The sequence below is a fragment of the Osmerus mordax genome, chromosome 6, assembly GCF_038355195.1.
Source record: "Osmerus mordax isolate fOsmMor3 chromosome 6, fOsmMor3.pri, whole genome shotgun sequence".
NCBI classification, from domain to species: domain Eukaryota; kingdom Metazoa; phylum Chordata; class Actinopteri; order Osmeriformes; family Osmeridae; genus Osmerus; species Osmerus mordax.
Genome location: NC_090055.1, coordinates 442,330 through 462,500, shown reverse-complemented (window position 1 = coordinate 462,500; position 20,171 = coordinate 442,330). Strand labels below are relative to the sequence as shown.

Here is a 20,171-nt window from a genome sequence, read left to right as displayed (position 1 = left end):
ACGTCACACATCACCCTCGACAGCTGGCCCTGCACACACACACACACACACACCACACACACACTCACACAGGTATGAGTCAGGTACACATGGACTTAAGAAGCTCTGAAGCAGTGATGCATTGACTGATGGTGAGGAGTGTGTCTTGTGACTCATCTGACCTTGAGCTCCTCCACTTCACTCTTCAGCATGGACTCCTTCTGCACCATGTGTCTCCTCTGGGAGTCGAGTCGTGACTCCATCTCACGCCTCACCTCCTCCACCTTGTTCAGCATCTCCGCCCTGAGGGACGTTCACCACACCATCACAACCCCACCCTCCTTGCAGCTTCACTCGGACTCACAGACTCCTTCAAGAACTCACCTTAGCATCTCCACTTCAGCGCGCAGCACCGCAACACAGTTGTGCTGTGATTGGTCCACTGAGAGGAGGGTGTGGCCACAGCCGTTTGGACACGCCCTGCTCCTGAAGTCACACTCGGTCAGGTGATCCTCCAGACCCCGCCTCTCCACCTGCACTGGGCAGCCTAGCGGACAAGGGGGGGGAGGAGCTACCTCAGGCAAGTCAGCTTCAAATACCAGATTTTTACATTTCTACTTCCCTGTCCCCCACTCCACAGCAACACCCCCACACACACACTGAAGGGGACATAGAAAGATTTCTTAACAGGAAGGTCACTCGCTTCCATTTGGGATCATAAAGACAGGACCCAGCACAGACAACAGAAGTACACACATCCTTCTTCAAATAGAAGTACAGATACTCATGTTTAAAAAGATCAAATGTTCAAAATGACTTTAAAATTGAAGTACTCACTTTTTCACTCAAGTTAAAGTAAAGAAGTGTGGGCTCTGACATACTTAAGTAAACAGTAGTCATTACTACTAGCTGTTTTAGTGTTTTAGTAAAAAGTTGTCAGAAATATTTTCTTAACCTTTCAAAACTTTTTTCCCACACAGAGTGAAAGGAGAGGAGAACAGAGAATCCTAAAACAGTAGATTACTGCAGAGCAGAGTACAATATAGAGTATAGTAGTCCTTATCAATGATGCAAACTTTTTTCTAAACTGTTACAAAAATATGTTTTCAACAGTTCAAAACAGTTTTTTTCAACTTTCTGCAAAGTATTAGTACTTTGTTATGTTGTGGGAAACTTCCCATCTCTGGTACCCAGTAATGCACACCTCCCATGCACACTCAAACTGAAACCATTAAACATACCACAGTGGAAGCATAGATACTCTCCACCTGCAAAGGAGATGTCATGCTTAGCAACACATACACAACCATGGACTGTTTGGTGACCATTTCTCATGTACAGTATGTACTATATATTTAGCTTCGTTCTATTGACAGGTTAGCTAAACAACCACACCCTTGCATGAATGTGTGTGTGGTGTGTGTGTGTGATGTGTGTGTGATGTCTGTGTGTGTGTGTGTGTGTGTGTGTGTGTGTGTGTGTGTGTGTGTGTGTGTGTGTGTGTGTGTGTGATGTTAACCCTTCCTGAATTATCCCACAGTATCATGGTCTGTATAACGTCCCCATGACAACCAGACTACCACCTGCCATCCTCACAGCGATGGTGTCATGTATATCAAACCTTTGTTCTCTCTGACTCAGGGTCCACTCGCAGTGAAAGACATCCACACAGCCCAGCTAGAGCAATACTTTAAACTACAACCACACACACACAGTCAGAAAAACAGAGCTGTACCTGTGTTGGAGCAGCGCATGAGTGTGAACTCACACTCATCCTCGTGTGTGTGTAGAGTCTCCAGGGGGCTGATCCTGTCACAGCCCTGCTCTGCATTAACACATCGCACCTGCAGGCGGCTCAGGTCGTTCCTCATGTACCTACAGCACAGAGAGAATGTTCCTCATGTACCTACAGCACAGAGAGAATGTTCCTCATGTACCTACAGCACAGAGAGAATGTTCCTCATGTACCTACAGCACAGAGAGAATGTTCCTCATGTACCTACAGCACAGAGAGAATGTTCCTCATGTACCTACAGCACAGAGAGAATGTTCCTCATGTACCTACAGCACAGAGAGAATGTTCCTCATGTACCTACAGCACAGAGAGAATGTTCCTCATGTACCTACAGCACAGAGAGAATGTTCCTCATGTACCTACAGCACAGAGAGAATGTTCCTCATGTACCTACAGCACAGAGAGAATGTTCCTCATGTACCTACAGCACAGAGAGAATGTTCCTCATGTACCTACAGCACAGAGAGAATGTTCCTCATGTACCTACAGCACAGAGAGAATGTTCCTCATGTACCTACAGCACAGAGAGAATGTTCCTCATGTACCTACAGCACAGAGAGAATGTTCCTCATGTACCTACAGCACAGAGAGAATGTTCCTCATGTACCTACAGCACAGAGAGAATGTTCCTCATGTACCTACAGCACAGAGAGAATGTTCCTCATGTACCTACAGCACAGAGAGAATGTTCCTCATGTACCTACAGCACAGAGAGAATGTTCCTCATGTACCTACAGCACAGAGAGAATGTTCCTCATGTACCTACAGCACAGAGAGAATGTTCCTCATGTACCTACAGCACAGAGAGAATGTTCCTCATGTACCTACAGCACAGAGAGAATGTTCCTCATGTACCTACAGCACAGAGAGAATGTTCCTCATGTACCTACAGCACAGAGAGAATGTTCCTCATGTACCTACAGCACAGAGAGAATGTTCCTCATGTACCTACAGCACAGAGAGAATGTTCCTCATGTACCTACAGCACAGAGAGAATGTTCCTCATGTACCTACAGCACAGAGAGAATGTTCCTCATGTACCTACAGCACAGAGAGAATGTTCCTCATGTACCTACAGCACAGAGAGAATGTTCCTCATGTACCTACAGCACAGAGAGAATGTTCCTCATGTACCTACAGCACAGAGAGAATGTTCCTCATGTACCTACAGCACAGAGAGAATGTTCCTCATGTACCTACAGCACAGAGAGAATGTTCCTCATGTACCTACAGCACAGAGAGAATGTTCCTCATGTACCTACAGCACAGAGAGAATGTTCCTCATGTACCTACAGCACAGAGAGAATGTTCCTCATGTACCTACAGCACAGAGAGAATGTTCCTCATGTACCTACAGCACAGAGAGAATGTTCCTCATGTACCTACAGCACAGAGAGAATGTTCCTCATGTACCTACAGCACAGAGAGAATGTTCCTCATGTACCTACAGCACAGAGAGAATGTTCCTCATGTACCTACAGCACAGAGAGAATGTTCCTCATGTACCTACAGCACAGAGAGAATGTTCCTCATGTACCTACAGCACAGAGAGAATGTTCCTCATGTACCTACAGCACAGAGAGAATGTTCCTCATGTACCTACAGCACAGCAAAGGGATACAGAGAGAAAACGCTGGCTTGGTGATGGGGATCAAACCTGGCCAGGAAAGAACATGAGAGCGTGATGGAGATCGAGAGAAACAGAGAAGTGTGGGAGAGGCTGTACCTGTGCAGGGGTCTGAGGCTGTACCTGTGCAGGGGTCTGAGGCTGTACCTGTGCAGGGGTCTGAGGCTGTACCTGTGCAGGGGTCTGAGGCTGTACCTGTGCAGGGGTCTGAGGCTGTACCTGTGCAGGGGTCTGAGGCTGTACCTGTGCAGGGGTCTGAGGCTGTACCTGTGCAGGGGTCTGAGGCTGTACCTGTGCAGGGGTCTGAGGCTGTACCTGTGCAGGGGTCTGAGGCTGTACCTGTGCAGGGGTCTGAGGCTGTACCTGTGCAGGGGTCTGAGGGTTTACCTGTGCAGGGGTCTGAGGCTGTACCTGTGCAGGGGTCTGAGGCTGTACCTGTGCAGGGGTCTGAGGCTGTACCTGTGCAGGGGTCTGAGGCTGTACCTGTGCAGGGGTCTGAGGCTGTACCTGTGCAGGGGTCTGAGGGTTTACCTGTGCAGGGGTCTGAGGCTGTACCTGTGCAGGGGTCTGAGGGTTTACCTGTGCAGGGGTCTGAGGATTTACCTGTGCAGGGGTCTGAGGGTTTACCTGTGCAGGGGTCTGAGGGTTTACCTGTGCAGGGGTCTGAGGGTTTACCTGTGCAGGGGTCTGAGGGTTTACCTGTGCAGGGGTCTGAGGCTGTACCTGTGCAGGGGTCTGAGGGTTTACCTGTGCAGGGGTCTGAGGCTGTACCTGTGCAGGGGTCTGAGGCTGTACCTGTGCAGGGGTCTGAGGCTGTACCTGTGCAGGGGTCCGAGGGTTTACCTGTGCAGGGGTCTGAGGCTGTACCTGTGCAGGGGTCTGAGGGTTTACCTGTGCAGGGGTCTGAGGGTTTACCTGTGCAGGGGTCTGAGGGTGCTGATGTCCAGGGGCAGCCTGTCCTCAGGGCAGGACTGGTGCTGCAGCAGCCAGCTGCTGATGCAGGCGCTGCAGTAGGCGTGCTCACATGGAGCCTGCAGGGGGCGCTCCAACACGTCCCGACACACACAGCACAGCAGACCCTCGTTTACATAGCCCACAAACCTCTCCAGATCATATCCCATGCTGCACAACACACACACAAGCACCAACACACACACACACACGTTTGACAAAACTGTCTCCACATTTCCCTGTGTTACTCGTGTTCGTTTTATTACTCTAGTATTGAACACCTCCGATCAGGAGTCTTACCTGACATGCACTCCGGTCTCTCTCTAACAGACTCTCTTTCTTTTTCTCCTTTTCTCCACTCCCCTCCCCCCTCTCTCTCCTATGTTCCCTGTGGGACTCGTCTCCGTGGTGATGTCTCCGTGACAACGGGGGTCCTGAGCCCAGGCAGCCAGCTGTTGGACGGCACTGTAGAGAGACAGAATTACGCTCTCACACACACACACACACACAACTTTATTAAAATGCAGGCGGGACATCTGCAGACTGACTTATTACCTGTGTTATAACCTGCCTGGTAAGTTGACATTGTCTTTATAAAACAGACACAACAGAACCATATACATGTGAGCAGGACCGGCTCTGCAGGTGAGCGTCACAAACATCAAACATATTAGGACTGTTCAGTTATTCTCTCTCCCCTCCTTTCTTTTTTCTGTCCATCAATATACCCTCTCTCCTCTCGCTCTCCCTCTCTCCTCTCCCTCTCTCCTCTCTCCTCTCACTCTCTCTCTCTCTTCTCACTCTCTCCTCTCCCTCTCTCTTCTCACTCTCTCCTCTCCCTCTCTCTTCTCACTCTCCTCTCCCTCTCTCCTCTCCCTCTCTCCTCTCACTCTCTCTTCTCACTCACTCCTCTTCCTCTCTCACTCTCCCTCTCTCCTCTCCCTCCCTCTCTCCTCTCCCTCTCTCCTCTTTCCTCTCCCTCTCTCCTCTCCCTCTCTCCTCTCCCTCTCTTCTCACTCTCTCCTCTCCCTTTCCCTCTCTCACTCTCCCTCTGTCCTCTCGCTCTCCCTCTCTCCTCTCCCTCTCTCCTCTCTCCTCACTTTCCCTCTCTCTTCTCACTCTCTCCTCTCCCTCTCCCTCTCTCCTCTCCCTCTCTCCTCTCCCTCTCTCCTCTCCCTCTCTCCTCTCTCCTCTCCCTCTCTCCCTCTCCCTCTCTCCTCTCCCTCTGTCCTCTCCCTTTCTCCTCTCTCCTCTCCCTCTCTCCTCTCTTCTCTCCCTCTCTGAGGATGAGGGATTAACATGGATTACTCTCTCCTCGCCTCTGATTGGATTACAGACCAATGACAGCTTCACAGCTTCCCACCCTGACTACAGGAATCAAACAGCAAGCTGCACCCTGCATTAAACACTGACATTACAAACACGCTCGACCTATGTGTATGGAATGCTTAAACAACCAATGCAATTTAGGGAATTCTGCATGTAATGCACAGTTGATTGCCAGATAAAGTCAAGATGAATCTAATATAAAAGTTCCAAAAGCATTGTTCACAATATCAGTATTGTATAACATTGGAAATATCATTGTGTCAAGGATTTAGAGTGAGTGTAGAATAATATTCGAGGAAACACTTACCTGCTTTCACTTCATGTCTTCACAGTCAGAAGAATGATTTAGTTGTGAAAACATCACGGATTTGCCATTGCGTTTTCCACATGCCAGTCCAACATTATTGTGAATCGGAGACGTCTGTGATCGGACAGTGAAAGTCAGATTAACAGGTAACCCCAATTTATTTGTCCATGATTGGGTGGCGCCGGGGCCTATTGAGAAGCAGAGAGCGTCTGCCCGGCGCAGATTACAAATCAACCAAAACGAGTATACCAACAGCAACTCCTAACTCCTCCCATTCAATTTGCATGCAGCCAATGGCGCTGCCGATCTGAGGAGCGGGACATTCGCCTACAGCAGCTCTGCTCTTGCATGAAAACCTCCACACACTCTAACACAGCAAGAATGCAGTTTAGATATATGTGAATAGTATTTGTTTGGCGTACTCTATTGAGGTATGTTACTAAGAATTTTAACCGAAATGTATGCTGTGAACCACTATGTGTGAGAACTGAAATGCGTTTTCACTGAATAGACAAGCTTGCTAGCTAGTTAGCTAGCCAGGTTAGCTACCCTTAGCTTACTCAACACAAATTAGTTCTGTAGTTTACTAATTATTTACTAGTTTCGTGGCTAACTAACCAGTTTAATTGTCATTGGTAGTATTTAGGGTTTTTGTCTGCGACATGTCGCTGGCCCGATACATGCTTGACAGGTGCTGTCATTCCAGAACCATGCGCCGCTGCGGAGCGCCCAGCCAGCTGGGTAACCTGTCGAAAAAGCCCCGATTCGTCCCTCCCGGCGCCTCGGTGTCCGGTTCTCCTGTCAGCTTGCCCGAGCAGCTGATGCCCAAACTCAGCTTTGAGCACGCGCCAAACAAGGTTCTAATACAATTCCATTATCACTCGAAAAGAGCCCAATCCCAGATGTGACGATTAGGGTTATCTGATGTGGTGTGATGGGGCTCCTGTCAGTGGAGTAGCGCTAACTGAATACGTGGCTGAAGTTACAGATGGATTGTAAAAATAGAGTACAAATAAATCTGTTCCAGGTCCTGAAGAGGTTGGCTGCCACCTTCTTACCCAGGGTGATATGTGATGAGAAGCCCCTGTCCTCCACTGGGCTGACCACCAGTGCCCCAGCACCAGGCCTATCCTCCACTGGGCTGAACCCCAGAGCCCCAGCACCAGGCCTGTCCTCCCCTGGGCTGAACCCCAGAGCCCCAGCACCAGGCCTGTCCTCCCCTGGACTGACCACCAGTGCCCCAGCACCAGGCCTGTCCTTCCCTGGGCTGACCACCAGAGCCCCAGCACCAGGCCTATCCTCCCCTGGGCTGACCACCAGTGCCCCAGCACCAGGCCTATCCAGGGCCCTGGCCCGGGTTCTGAGTGCTGCAGAGAGCAGTGAGAATCAGACTGATCCTGGAGATGGGGCTGCAGCTGAAGGCGGCACGAGACCTGCAGGTGAGATCTAGCTGCCACCTCTGTGTGTGTGTGTGTGTGTGTGTGTGTGTGTGCGTGTGTGTGTGTGTGTGTGTGTGTGTGTGTGTGTGTGTGTGTGTGTGTGTGTGCGTGTTGGTGTGCCCTCTCCCTGCACAGTCAGAAGTTTCGCTGGCAGGCAGCAGCGGTGTTGTAGTTTAAGGATGGAATTTTGTGGCAAATTTCGTAGTGTTTATTTTATTATTTTATATTTTAACCCATCGTGGATATTTTTAGACGTTATGAAGCATTTCTATTTTCTTTGTTCAGATTTAAACGGTGGTATGCTACAGCGTAACTTGTGGGTTGTTATTGTCAGAGCACTATGAGACAGGCTATGTTGAGTGTTGCTACAGACTGTTGCGCTGGGAACGCTGTGAACACTCGGGCATGTTTATCACTTTAGTTCCGGAGATGGGCAGTTACTCCTGTCAATCACAAGGACGGTCTTGAAATGGCTCACGTTTTCATCACGTCTGTACAGGAATATCCGTAACTGATTGTTATATATCATATCAATATCATGCAGCCTTACCGCCTACCTTTGAAGCACGTTAACACGTATTTTAAACGCCACAGCGCGACGCCAGTCTAGATAACGATAGTCGTGGTGAGGATTATTTTAATGCTGCGTCACAAGCAATTATAAATACACAACACACACGCACGCTGTGCCCAGCTCCGATGAACCTTGTTTTAACCGGATGAAGCTGTTGGACTGACAGAAGGTCCAGCGTCATGCAAAACAGGCGGGGGTGCAGCGGCAGCGCGAGGCAGATTAGGACCGTGATCAGGATCAGTGGGCACACGCGCTCAGGCTCCCCCCTCTTCCACAGAGCAACTAGTGCCTCGCTCTTTTCTCATTTCACACATTTGAACATTTACTTTAGTTATATGTTTTACCCTGGAAAACCTCCCCCTTCTTCTGTCCATGTCTGGGCTTGATTTGTATGTTTATCGGTGAAGCGGATTTGGGATTTCTTTTGTCTAAAACCGCGCTTCCTCACGGGCATGCGCAGCACGCGCATGGTCTCGGTTAGTTAAACCAGTACTATTTTCTTCTCACTTGGTCAGAACACATAAAGCTTTTTTCTTATACGCCGATTATATGTTTTTATTGTGACACATGATTTCCTCCTATCTTCTCCTCCTCTCACACCTTTATTAGAAGTGTACTGTAATGCAGAGTGTATGAGCGCGGTGTGCCTGGTTTGAGGTTTATCGAGACCGAGCTGTAAGTAGGTCGGGCTGGGTTTAAGCAGCTTAGCTACGTCAGACTAAGCTGGGAGGAATTCATCCAAAGCCCTCCGCGGTAGGCGGGGGCCTAAACGAGGCTGGCCTAGTTAAGCCTGATTCTTATTGTGTGCGCAGCCTGTTTGTGTTGTGTAAGGCAGAGCAGGGAAGACCTCGCCTGACAGACAGGGTCTGTCTAAATGCATGTTAGACAGTTGTGATTGAGAAGAAGGGAGACAGATTCAGGAGAGAGAGGTAGGAGAGAGTGAGACCCAAACCAGCATTAGCCTCATCTGTGTGTGTGCTCAGAAAGGTACAGACCAGAGAGAGAGAAGGAGAAACAGGAAGGTAGAAACAGAACAGAAGGCAAGTCTAAGCTAGTGATCGGGTGTGGAGACGTGTTTAGGCCTGGCTCTGACTTGATGAATCCGCTATGCTCTAAGATGGCGTCAGGCTCAGTGTTCATGTCCAACATGGTGGGTAAGGCTCGCTCCTCCAACTTCACCCTGTCTGAGAAGCTGGACCTGCTGAAACTGGTGCGCCCGCATGTGCGCATCCTGGAGGAGCACACCAACAAGCACGCCGTCATAGTGGACAAGAACAAGTGCTGGGACACGGTGGCGGAGCAGTACAACGCCCTGGGGGGGGACCGCCCGCCCCGCACCGCCCAGGGCCTCCGCACGCTCTACAAGAGGCTGAAGGAGGCGGCCAAACAGGAAGTGATGCAACGCAGACACACCCAGAGAGAGTACAGAGGGAACATCTCTGAGCCCACCAGGAGAGTGATGGACATGATCCCCAACCTCTTCCACCACGTTCCCCTGCACGACAAAGAGCAGGCACTGCACAGGTATGGGAAACACACATTAAATTACAATCACACACAAACTCACAATCACACATGCACACATGCTTCTACAAAGCCATAGTCAGCACTCCGGTAGTAGTGAGATGGATGTACATGCTCAGAGCGTGAGCCACACTGTGTGACCTCCCTGTCACAGCCAGCTCGACACACTAGTGTGCTGGGCCACACAGAGGGGAGGAGCCACTAACACCCCACACACTCCTGTCAGCTTACACACTTGTGTTGTTACACACTGGGGCATCCTTCCAATCACACACACACACTCCGCAGTGTCCAATTGGTTGTTATCGTTCTGTTGTGTGTATCTCTCTCTTCGTCTTTAGAACTGCTGTCTTATGACTTGATTACAGAAATAAGTTTGCCAAATGTCATCAAATATTATAACAACTTGTAGCCTATTTAATCTAGACAGATGTACTAATGGAGTTTGCCATTGAGGTATTTTTACAGAAGTCAAATATTCATTTAGAGATGCTTATATCCAAAGTGACATGCAGTAGATAAACTAAGATACATATACTGTGTATATATAGCTAGGTATGAAGTGGTATATTGTAAGAATATATATGGTAGGTAATGTAAACATATCACGAGTGGATGGTAATGCTGGTGTCCTAGGTAACATGGTGTCCTAGGTAACATGGTTTCTGTGTCACCAGGTTGGTGTACGCCAAGCCCAACTCCCCCCTGGAGCACCCAGGCAGCAGCTCCTCTCTGCCTGGCCTGTCTGACTACCCCGCCGCCCCCCTCACCATCCGCCTGGACGGAGACCTGGCCAGGCCCGAGCAAGAGGACGACGTCAAGCCTCCGCCTGACCTCACCATCCTGTCCACCCGCGTGGGCCTGGACCTGGAGCCGGACCAGCTGGACGAGGAGGATGTCGGCAGCATCCATGGTTACGACGGCTCCCTCTCCCCCTGCCCCTCCTCCGTCAACATCCCTCTCTCCGCCTCGCCACTGCCCCTGCGGCGAGACCTCTACCCCCACGACATCTACCCCCGCCACGACCCGGACAGGCTCCGCCCACTGCAGCTGGCCAAGGAAGAGCACGAGCTGGTGCTGGCCAATCACAGGAAAGTGGGCGTGTACCTGGAGGAGAAGAGGGAGGGGCTGAAACGGAAGCAGGAGTTAGAGGAGGAGCTTCTCAGAACAAAGATCAAAGTGGAGAAACTCAGAGCTGCCAGACTCAGACACGGCTTACCCCTGCCCCTGTAACACACACACACACACACACACACACACACACACACACACACACACACACACACACACACACACACACTGCCCCTGTAACACACACACACACACACACTGCCCCTGTAACACACACACACACACTGCCCCTGTAACACACACACACTGCCCCTGTAACACACACACACACACTGCCCCTGTAACACACACACACTGCCAATTGCTGCCTACTCTTTTGCTTGAGTACACCATCAAAACACACTCAAACTTCCAATGTTACACATTATTATTATACTTACTAGAAGTAACAAACAATTCAATGACACACACACATAGGTGGTGTCCAGCTTGCACAGTGGATGTGAAGGGATGGTGCTGGGGTGCATAGCAGCTTGTGTCTGTGGATGACTCAGACCCCAGTCACAGACCCCAGTCACAGACCCCAGTCACAGACCCCAGTCACAGACCCCAGTCACAGACCCCAGTCACAGACCCCTCGGTGGTGGGGGGGCTGGGGGAGAGGATGAAGTGATGTTTCAGTGCTCTGTTTGTGATCTCTGTAGTCCAGACTTCTATCCTACCTTTCATTTTTATTATTAAATCTGCTTGTTTCAGATCCTCTGGTCTTCTGTTTATTACACTTGAGACTCTGTCCTGCTAGACATCTGAGCCCCCTCTCCCTTTTCCTCTCTGCTCCAGATCACTCCTCTCTGCTCTAGATCACTCCTCTCTGCTCTAGATCACTCCCCTCTGCTCTAGATCACTCCTGTCTGCTCCAGATCACTCCTCTCTGCTCTAGATCACTCCCCTCTGCTCTAGATCAATCCTCTCTGCTCTAGATCACTCCTCTCTCTTCTTGATCACTCCTCTCCTCTAAATCACTCCTGTCTGCTTTAGATCACTCCTCTCTCTTCTTGATCACTCCTCTGCTCTAGATCACTCCACTCTGCTCTATATCACTCCTCTCTGCTTTAGATCACTCAGCCCTCCTGACAGGGATGTCTCATTCTCTTGTCATCATCAGTCATTAGCTTGACAAGAGCCTCAACTCCTGTCGGGGGGTTACCTGGAACCTGCTGTATTTATTATATCTTACATGCATCTGTCATTAAGCACCTGGCAGCTGTACTGCAGGACTTGTTAACCTTGCTTATTTTTCAATTATTAACTTTAGACCAACAACTGCCTCTCCTTTTACTCCATGGATGGGAAGGGGAGAGGCCAGGTCTTGTGGTAGACTCCTCTAACCAGGGACTGATGGCTCTTCCTGTGCATGGATCTGAAAGAAAGCCCCTGGCTTTAGATATTTGGATGGCCTCAGTGGATTGGTGACACCTACTGGCGAAGGCGTTCATTTCACCTTGTCATTGGTTAATCGTGTTTTCTTGATCTGGTTGTTCCAGGGTCCCCCCGGGCTGGCCCCAGGTCCCCCCGGGCTGGCCCCAGGTCCCCCCGGGCTGGCCCCAGGTCCCCCCAGGGCCCAGAGCTCCTGGTGGAGTCGTCTTCGGGGTCTGGCTGCAGGCATGCAGAGGGGCGGTACTTCAGTGTAATGTGGTGCAAGGCCAGTAAGAAGAAGCACAAGCGCTGGGAGTGCGATGCCGTGCTGGTGACCAGAGGCCGGAGCGCCACGCTCAAGGACATGGAGGGAAAAGACATCGGCAAGGGTGTGACACCTCTCCTCTCTGACTCCTGGCACTCTAGCAGAGAAACACTCATTTCTATCCCCAGTTTAATACACTGTGTGTGTGTGTTTGTGTAGGTAGTGGATACAAGGTGTCGGAGCTGGTCTCTCTGTGTGAGGGGGAGAGTCTGATGGTGGGGGGGAAGGAGGTGGAGATCATGGGGCTGATTTCAGACGAGGACTTTGCCAGAGGGCGCTGTTTCCATGACGTCCAAATCGACAAAGAGGAGCCACAATCAGTCCTGCTCCCTTCTCGAAGACCCGCCTCCAGGCCGTTCTGTCGACCAACGCTATTGGGTGCAGCGCAGATGGGAGGGGCCAGGCAGCCACAGGGGGAGCACACCTGCAGGCCTCGTCACGACCCACTAGCTCCAGGTACGCTTCCACCACAAACCCAGAGCAAAACATAGTGCCTCTGTCTGAATGAATGATTAAACAGTTAGATAGTTTGATCCTGTGTCTGTCTGTCTTTCCCTCTCTCCAGGTGCTCTAGTGATGCCGCGACCCTCAGCCAATCACCAGTGGGCGTGTAACAAGGCGGGCCTCCCTGTGGTGGACGTGGTGGTCGACCCTCACCTGACCTCTCACCTGCGACCCCACCAGAGAGAGGGGCTGCTTTTCCTGTATGAGTGCATCCTGGGGATGAGGTGAGGCCTCAGGACCAAACCTAGCTGGGTAGGAAGTGGTGTTCTTAGAAGGTGGTGATGGTTAACCGTGTGTGTGAGAGCAGGGCTGCGGGGCGCTGCGGGGCGATCCTGGCTGACGAGATGGGGCTGGGGAAGACACTGCAGGGCGTGGCCCTGGCCTGGACGCTGCTGAGACAGGGGCCCTATGGCGGGAGGCCCCTCGCTAAGCGTGTGCTAGTGGTTGCCCCCGGCAGCCTGGTCCAGAACTGGGGGGCTGAGTTTAACAAGTGGCTGGGCCGTGAGAGGATCAGTGTGTTCCCTGTGGACCAGGTGACACACTGCACAATCTCCTGTTCACATGTTCACAGCACAAAATAATGTGCCTTTTCATAATGTTCTAAATAAAATGTCTTCTCAGTACTCATCCGTGTATGTGTGTGTGTGTGTGTAGGACCACAGGGTGGAGCAGTATGTCGCGTCTCCTCTACACAGTGTTCTGGTCATCAGCTATGAGATGCTGCTGCGCTCTGTGGAACAGGTGGGTGCAGCCCGTCATGTTCTTTAACACCAGGATACACCCCCCATCCCCGGCTCACGTGTGCGTGCGTGTGTGTGTGCGTGTGCGTGTGTGTGTGCAGGTCCAAAAGCTGGACTTTGGGCTGGTGATCTGTGACGAGGGCCACAGGCTGAAGAACAGCAGCATCAAGACTTCTTCAGCTCTCAGTGGCCTCAGCTGTTCACGCAGAGTTATACTGACAGGTACACGTATACACACACACACACACTCTCACACACACTCACACTCACACACACACACTCACACACACTCTCACACACACACACACACACACACACACACTCACACACACACACACTCACACACACACTCTCACACACACACATACACACACACACTCTCACACACACACACTCTCATACACACACACACACACTCTCACACACATACACACACACACTCTCACACACATACACAATATTCTAAGTCTGATTTTCCAGAATCTCTGCTAGGTCAATTTCATAATACAGTTTGATAATTTAGTACAAACCATAAAACTAACCTCAGCTTGCTGGTCTCCGTGGTAACCTTGGTGGCAGGCACCCCTGTGCAGAACGACCTGCAGGAGTTCTACTCCATCATAGAATTTGTGAACCCGGGGGTCCTGGGGTCTGCTGCTGCGTACAGGAAGGTGTACGAGGAGCCCCTCCTGCGCTCCAGACAGCCCTCCTGTACAGAGGTACGCTGCCCTACTGAGCTCCAGAAAGCCCTCCTGTGCGGAGGTACGCTGCCCTCCTGTGCGGAGGTACGCTGCCCTCCTGTGCGGAGGTACGCTGCCCTCCTGTGCGGAGGTACGCTGCCCTTCTGTACCGAGGTACGCTGCCCTCCTGTGCGGAGGTACGCTGCCCTTCTGTGCGGAGGTACGCTGCCCTCCTGTGCGGAGGTACGCTGCCCTCCTGTGCGGAGGTGCGCTGACCTCCTGTGCGGAGGTGCGCTGCCCTACTGTGCGGAGGTACGCTGCCCTCCTGTGCGGAGGTGCGCTGCCCTACTGTGCGGAGGTACGCTGCCCTCCTGTGCGGAGGTACGCTGCCCTTCTGTACCGAGGTACGCTGCCCTCCTGTGCGGAGGTACGCTGCCCTCCTGTGCGGAGGTGCGCTGCCCTACTGTGCGGAGGTACGCTGCCCTCCTGTGCGGAGGTACGCTGCCCTCCTGTGCGGAGGTACGCTGCCCTTCTGTGCGGAGGTACACTGCCCTTCTGTGCGGAGGTACGCTGCCCTCCTGTGCGGAGGTACGCTGCCCTTCTGTGCGGAGGTACGCTGCCCTTCTGTGCGGAGGTAAGCTGCCCTCCTGTGCGGAGGTGCGCTGCCCTACTGTGCGGAGGTACGCTGCCCTCCTGTGCGGAGGTACGCTGCCCTCCTGTGCGGAGGTACGCTGCCCTCCTGTGCGGAGGTACGCTGCCCTACTGTGCGGAGGTATGCTGCCCTACTGTGCGGAGGTACGCTGCCCTCCTGTGCGGAGGTACGCTGACCTCCTGTCTGCACCACAGAAACACCTGTCTGGCTTCACTACGTTCAGGTAGAGAAGTGCTCTGCTGTGTGCCTGCAGGAGGAGAGGGTGTTGGGAGAGGAGCGGGCGTCCGAGCTCTCACGTCTGACTAGCTTGTTCATTCTGAGACGGACCCAGGAGATCATCAACCGCTACCTGCCCCCGCGATCTGATTGGACGTTGTTCTGTGGCCCCGCCCCCCTGCAAAGGGAGCTGTACCAGACTCTCTCTCAGCGCGTGTTCCGCACCTGCCTGCAGGGGGCAATGAGCACAACACACCTGGCCTGCATCACCGCCCTGAAGAAGCTCTGCAACCACCCAGGACTGCTGTACTCCACTGTGAAGGTACACACACACACACACACACTTGAGAGGAGAATGAGAGCCTCCCTGGACTGGACTAGCTGTTCTGTCAGATTAGCTGTTCGGTCCAGTTATTTTGCACCCAGATGTGAGGGATTACAGTGCATGTTTAGTGTGTGTGTGTGTGTGATCCAGTAGAGTGTGTGTGTGATCCAGGAGAGTGTGTGTGTGATCCAGTAGAGTGTGTGTGTGATCCAGGAGAGTGTGTGTGTGATCCAGGAGAGTGTGTGTGTGATCCAGGAGAGTGTGTGTGTGTGATCCAGGACAGGACTGAAAGTGGTTCGGTGGAGAGCTCTCTGTATGAGGGGCTGCTGCATGCCTTCCCAGAGAACTTCTCCTCAGCAGGGTTCAGGAGTGCTGACTCAGGGAAGCTGCTAGTGCTGTCAGACCTGCTGGCTGCTGTCAGATACCTCAGCCCTTCAGACAGGTGAGTCTGCCTGCCTGTCTGTCTGTCTGTCTGTCTGCCTTCCTGTCTTTCTGCCTGGGTACTTAATACTTGCTTGTTTTTCTTTTCTGTGTGTGTGTGTGTGTTTGCAGGGTTGTCCTGGTCTCTAACTACACGCAGACTCTGGATCTTCTCCAGGACCTGTGTGTCCACCTGAGCTACACCTTCTGCCGTCTAGACGGACACACTCCCACCATGCAGAGGCAGCGGCTGGTCGACAGCTTCAACAGCCCCCACTCCAAGACCTTCATCTTCCTGTTGAGCTCCAAAGCAGGGGGGTTGGGGCTTAACCTGGTGGGTGCCTCCCACCTGGTCCTGTATGACATCGACTGGAACCCTGCGAACGACATCCAGGTTAGACACAACCAAGTGTGTGCTCTCCTCCACCAGGGGGCAGTGTGTGCTCTCCTCCACCAGGGGGCAGTGTGTGCTCTCCTCCACCAGGGGGCAGTGTGTGCTCTCCTCCACCAGGGGGCAGTGTGTGCTCTCCTCCACCAGGGGGCAGTGTGTGCTCTCCTCCACCAGGGGGCAGTGTGTGCTCTCCTCCACCAGGGGGCAGTGTGTGATGTGTGTTCAGTCAGGTGGTAGACCATGTGTGATGTGTGTTCAGTCAGGTGGTAGACCATGTGTGATGTGTGTTCAGTCAGGTGGTAGACCATGTGTGATGTGTGTTCAGGCTATGGCCCGCGTGTGGAGAGATGGTCAGAAAAAGACTGTGCACACCTATCGTCTGCTCACTGCTGGTTAGTACACATATACACACACACACACACACCACTTTCACGCATCAAGGTTGGTAACATTACATGTCTCGGTCTGATTGTGTGTGTGTGTCAGGCACCATTGAGGAGCGTATCTTCCAGAGGCAGGTGTCCAAGCAGGGCCTCTCTGGGACAGTGGTGGACCTGGGGAAAGGGGCAGAGCACACCAGCTTCTCCTCCAATGAGCTTCGAGATCTTTTCAGTTTTACGGACACGCCCTCTCTCACTCACGAGCTGCTGGACTGCAGGTGTAATATGGACGGCTCGTCCCACGGTACGGAACACCCACACACCACCTCTAGAAACATTTCATATTTGTGTATTCATCAGTTATCTGCTTTCAGTGCCGGAGGAAGAGGAGGAGCCAGGAAGTGACAGGCCTTGCCAACTGGGTCGCCAAGGTGACCGTGGGGGTGTGGGCCAGAAGCATCTGAGCATGTCTGAGCTGATGCAGTGGAGACACTTCTCTGGAAACACACACACCTTTACAGATCCCTACCTGGAGCAGGCTCGCAACCACATCTCGTTCGCCTTCCAGTCTACCGTCTCTCACACACCTCACTGACACACACACACACTCACAGAGTAACAAACACGTTATGAGAAAATTATATGGTTGACATATGAATGATATTGTATGTAAACAGCCTTGACCTCAGATTGCCCACCAGAGAACACAACTTGAACCTGACAGCTGAAACACACATCCTTCACTTCTCACGGGACCTGAGGCAAACACCACACGCTGGGTTTTGATGATGTGTTTAGGTTGAGTTTGATCAACAGTAGGCTTTCATTTGTGTCTAAATCTTTCATAATAAATTGAGGAAGCTGCAGTAATGTGTGTTATGTAGTGTTAATGTTAGCAATGGACAAACATCCATCATCTGCCGCTTTTCCGGGGGTCGGGTCGCGGGGGCAGCAACCTAAGCAGGGAGGCCCAGACTTCCCTCTCCCTGGCCACTTCCACCAGCTCTTTCTGGGGGACCCAGAGCAATCCCACGCCAGCCGAGAGACATAGTCACTCCAGCGTGTGATGTGGTGGGATGTGGTGGGGGCTGTGGGGATGTGGTTGGCTGTGAGGATGTGGGGGGCTGTGAGGATGTGGGGGGCTGTGATGATGTGGGGGCTGTGGGGATGTGGTGGGATGTGGGGGGATGTGAGGATGTGGTGGGCTGTGGGGATGTGAGGATGTGGGGGGCTTTGAGGATGTGGTGGGCTGTGAGGATGTGGGGGGCTGTGAGGATGTGGTGGGCTGTGAGGATGTGGGGGATGTGGTGGGTGTGGGGATGTGGTGGGGTGGGGGGCTGTGTGTGTGTGGGGATGTGGTGGGCTGTGGGGATGTGGGGGGATGTGAGGATGTGGTGGGATGTGAGGATGTGGGGGGCTGTGAGGATGTGGTGGGCTGTGGGGATGTGGTGGGCTTTGGGGATGTGGGGGGCTGTGTGTGTGGGGATGTGGTGGGATGTGGGGGGCTGTGAGGATGTGGGGGGCTGTGGGGATGTGGTGGGCTGTGTGTGTGTGAGGATGTGGTGGGCTGTGGGGATGTGATGGGTTGTGTGTGAGGATGTGGTGGGCTGTGTGTGTGTGAGGATGTGGTGGGCTGTGGGGATGTGGTGGGCTGTGTGTGTGAGGATGTGGTGGGCTGTGGGGATGTGGTGGGCTGTGTGTGTGAGAGGATGTGGTGGGCTGTGGGGATGTGGTGGGCTGTGGGGATGTGGTGGGCTGTGTGTGTGTGAGGATGTGGTGGGCTGTGGGGATGTGGTGGGCTGTGTGCCTGCTAACCCCCAGAGGACCAAGCTGCTGCGTGGGAGTTATGGATGAGGTGTGTGTGTCCAGGTTTCACTGCTGAATTCATGTGTGTGCCAGATGAGTGGCAGATTGAATGGACTCCGACATGTCATGTCATTACACAAACAGTTCTGTTTTTTGTGACCATGACCACTCATGCTGATGATTGTTAGCCAGGAGTGTTGTGTAATAACTTGGTTTCCAGGCTGTTCAGTGTTAGCAGTGTGTGTGTCAGTTGGCTGTGCTGAACATTAGTCAGTCAGTAGATGATCTGAGTCAGAGTTGTGGTGTACAGAAGAAGATCCAGGGGAAAATCTTGGCTTGTGACTCGACGCCTGGGCTCTGTCACGTGGTCTGATGAATTACCCAAACAACACAAGCAATCGTCTCTAGGCAACGCTGCTGTAGGCTCCTCCCCTCGCCTGACAGGCAGCACCTTGAACCGTACAGAGGGACACCTCTGACAACAGTCGTTAGAACAAATTGGAAGGTCACAAATGTCTTGTCTCTTCAGCCACAATGCTCCTGTATGTTCAATCCTCTTTCCCAACTCTGCCCTCTGGCTGCTGCTGTAAAAGAGCCCAATGCCAGTAGACTGAAAGAATGTTCTGTAGCAGTGATGGTGGAGCAGGAGGAAGAGTGAAGGGATGAATGACTGGGAGTTTATCCCCAGCACAGCCTGGTTCTCTGCGAGGAAGAATGGTGAAACCAGACTGTTTACCAGACTGGAGGGATTGACCCTGCAGCCATTGTAACATTACTTTCCATTCCATAGAAACGGATAAACCTTAAACCATGGACGAGAAGCTTTCCATGCATGTCCCAAGATTAAAAGAGCACTGTGTGTCCCATCCATATGGGGCCTGTTCACAGAGGATGTGTAATAGAGCAGATGCACCATGTTGTGTGACTCTGTTTCTTCTCCCCCATCAGGGTGCGTCATTACTGGGAGAGGGAGGTGGGACTGATGGGGCACTAGAGGTCTAGGAGATGCTGATCCACCAACGGGTGACAGGTTGTTTTGGATCCAATCGTACATCTGAGCTCAGTTTGCCTCGCTCTCAACCACTCTCCAGGAACAAAAAACACTCACCCCATTAACCTGTTAATCCATCTCCCTTTCGCTCTCTGTTAATCTCTCTCTTTCTCTCTCTGTCCCTCATTTTCCTTGCCCTGTTTATCCTCCAGGCTGTTAAGTGGCACAGTGGGAGAAGAGAAAGAGACTGTTTTGCATGTCTAATCTTCTTGTCTCACACCTTAGGAGCTGAAAGAAAATCCTCTAGTTGGTTCTGTTCCAACCCTACCTTCCTCTTCCTCACTTGAGTCCTTCCCTCAGCCTCTAACCTCACCCTATCTTTAGCTTCACTACACCCTCCATCAGCCTCATCCTTCCTCAGCCTCACCTTGACCCTGCCTCCGCTCCAGCCTCTAACCCTGCCTCCACTCCAGCCTCTAACACTCCTCTCCAACTCTGATCCTAAGCATCTAACCTTGGAGCCTCTAACCTCGGCTCTCGCTCTCACGCCCAGCCTGAGCCTTGGGCTGCTGTCCAGCCTCATGACGCCTGTCCTGGTTAGTCAGTACAGACCTGGGGCCGTCACTCTCCTGGCTCACTGCAGGAGAGTGCTCATTGGTACCAGACCAGAGCTAGGGGATGTAGGAATACCAGTGAGGTGTTGTGCAATTGTGTGTGTGAGAGGAGAGA

At 52.2% G+C, this 20,171-nt stretch overlaps 3 protein-coding genes across 3 annotated transcripts in view; 2 read left to right on the top strand and 1 right to left on the bottom strand.

The window, feature by feature from the left end:
* rnf41l (ring finger protein 41, like) overlaps positions 1–6,209 on the bottom strand; it is a 50,442-nt gene extending 44,233 nt beyond the window's left edge. Inside the window, exons 1-7 of the mRNA XM_067238355.1 lie at positions 5,989–6,209; positions 4,653–4,817; positions 4,317–4,523; positions 1,715–1,854; positions 364–526; positions 162–282; positions 1–29 (exon numbers count right to left, since the gene is read on the bottom strand). The exon at positions 1–29 is cut by the window's left edge and continues 346 nt beyond it. Coding sequence (XP_067094456.1) covers positions 1–29; positions 162–282; positions 364–526; positions 1,715–1,854; positions 4,317–4,522 — 659 coding nt within the window. The 5' untranslated portion in view covers position 4,523; positions 4,653–4,817; positions 5,989–6,209. The remainder of the gene's footprint in view (positions 30–161; positions 283–363; positions 527–1,714; positions 1,855–4,316; positions 4,524–4,652; positions 4,818–5,988) is intronic.
* Positions 6,210–9,133: 2,924 nt separating this feature from the next.
* Positions 9,134–10,758, top strand: LOC136944255 (fibrinogen silencer-binding protein). The gene is made up of 2 exons (XM_067237937.1): positions 9,134–9,525; positions 10,203–10,758. The coding sequence occupies exons 1-2, from the start codon at positions 9,140–9,142 to the stop codon at positions 10,756–10,758; spliced, it is 942 nt and encodes a 313-aa protein (XP_067094038.1). The 5' UTR covers positions 9,134–9,139.
* Positions 10,759–12,104: 1,346 nt separating this feature from the next.
* Positions 12,105–17,501, top strand: rad54b (RAD54 homolog B). The gene is made up of 13 exons (XM_067237936.1): positions 12,105–12,401; positions 12,497–12,793; positions 12,903–13,065; positions 13,149–13,374; positions 13,496–13,582; positions 13,683–13,803; positions 14,161–14,300; positions 15,167–15,451; positions 15,733–15,896; positions 16,007–16,268; positions 16,591–16,657; positions 16,752–16,949; positions 17,020–17,501. Exons 1-13 carry the CDS (start codon positions 12,287–12,289, stop codon positions 17,238–17,240), a joined length of 2,346 nt encoding a protein of 781 aa, XP_067094037.1. The 5' UTR covers positions 12,105–12,286; the 3' UTR covers positions 17,241–17,501.
* The last annotated feature ends 2,670 nt before the right edge of the window (positions 17,502–20,171 follow it).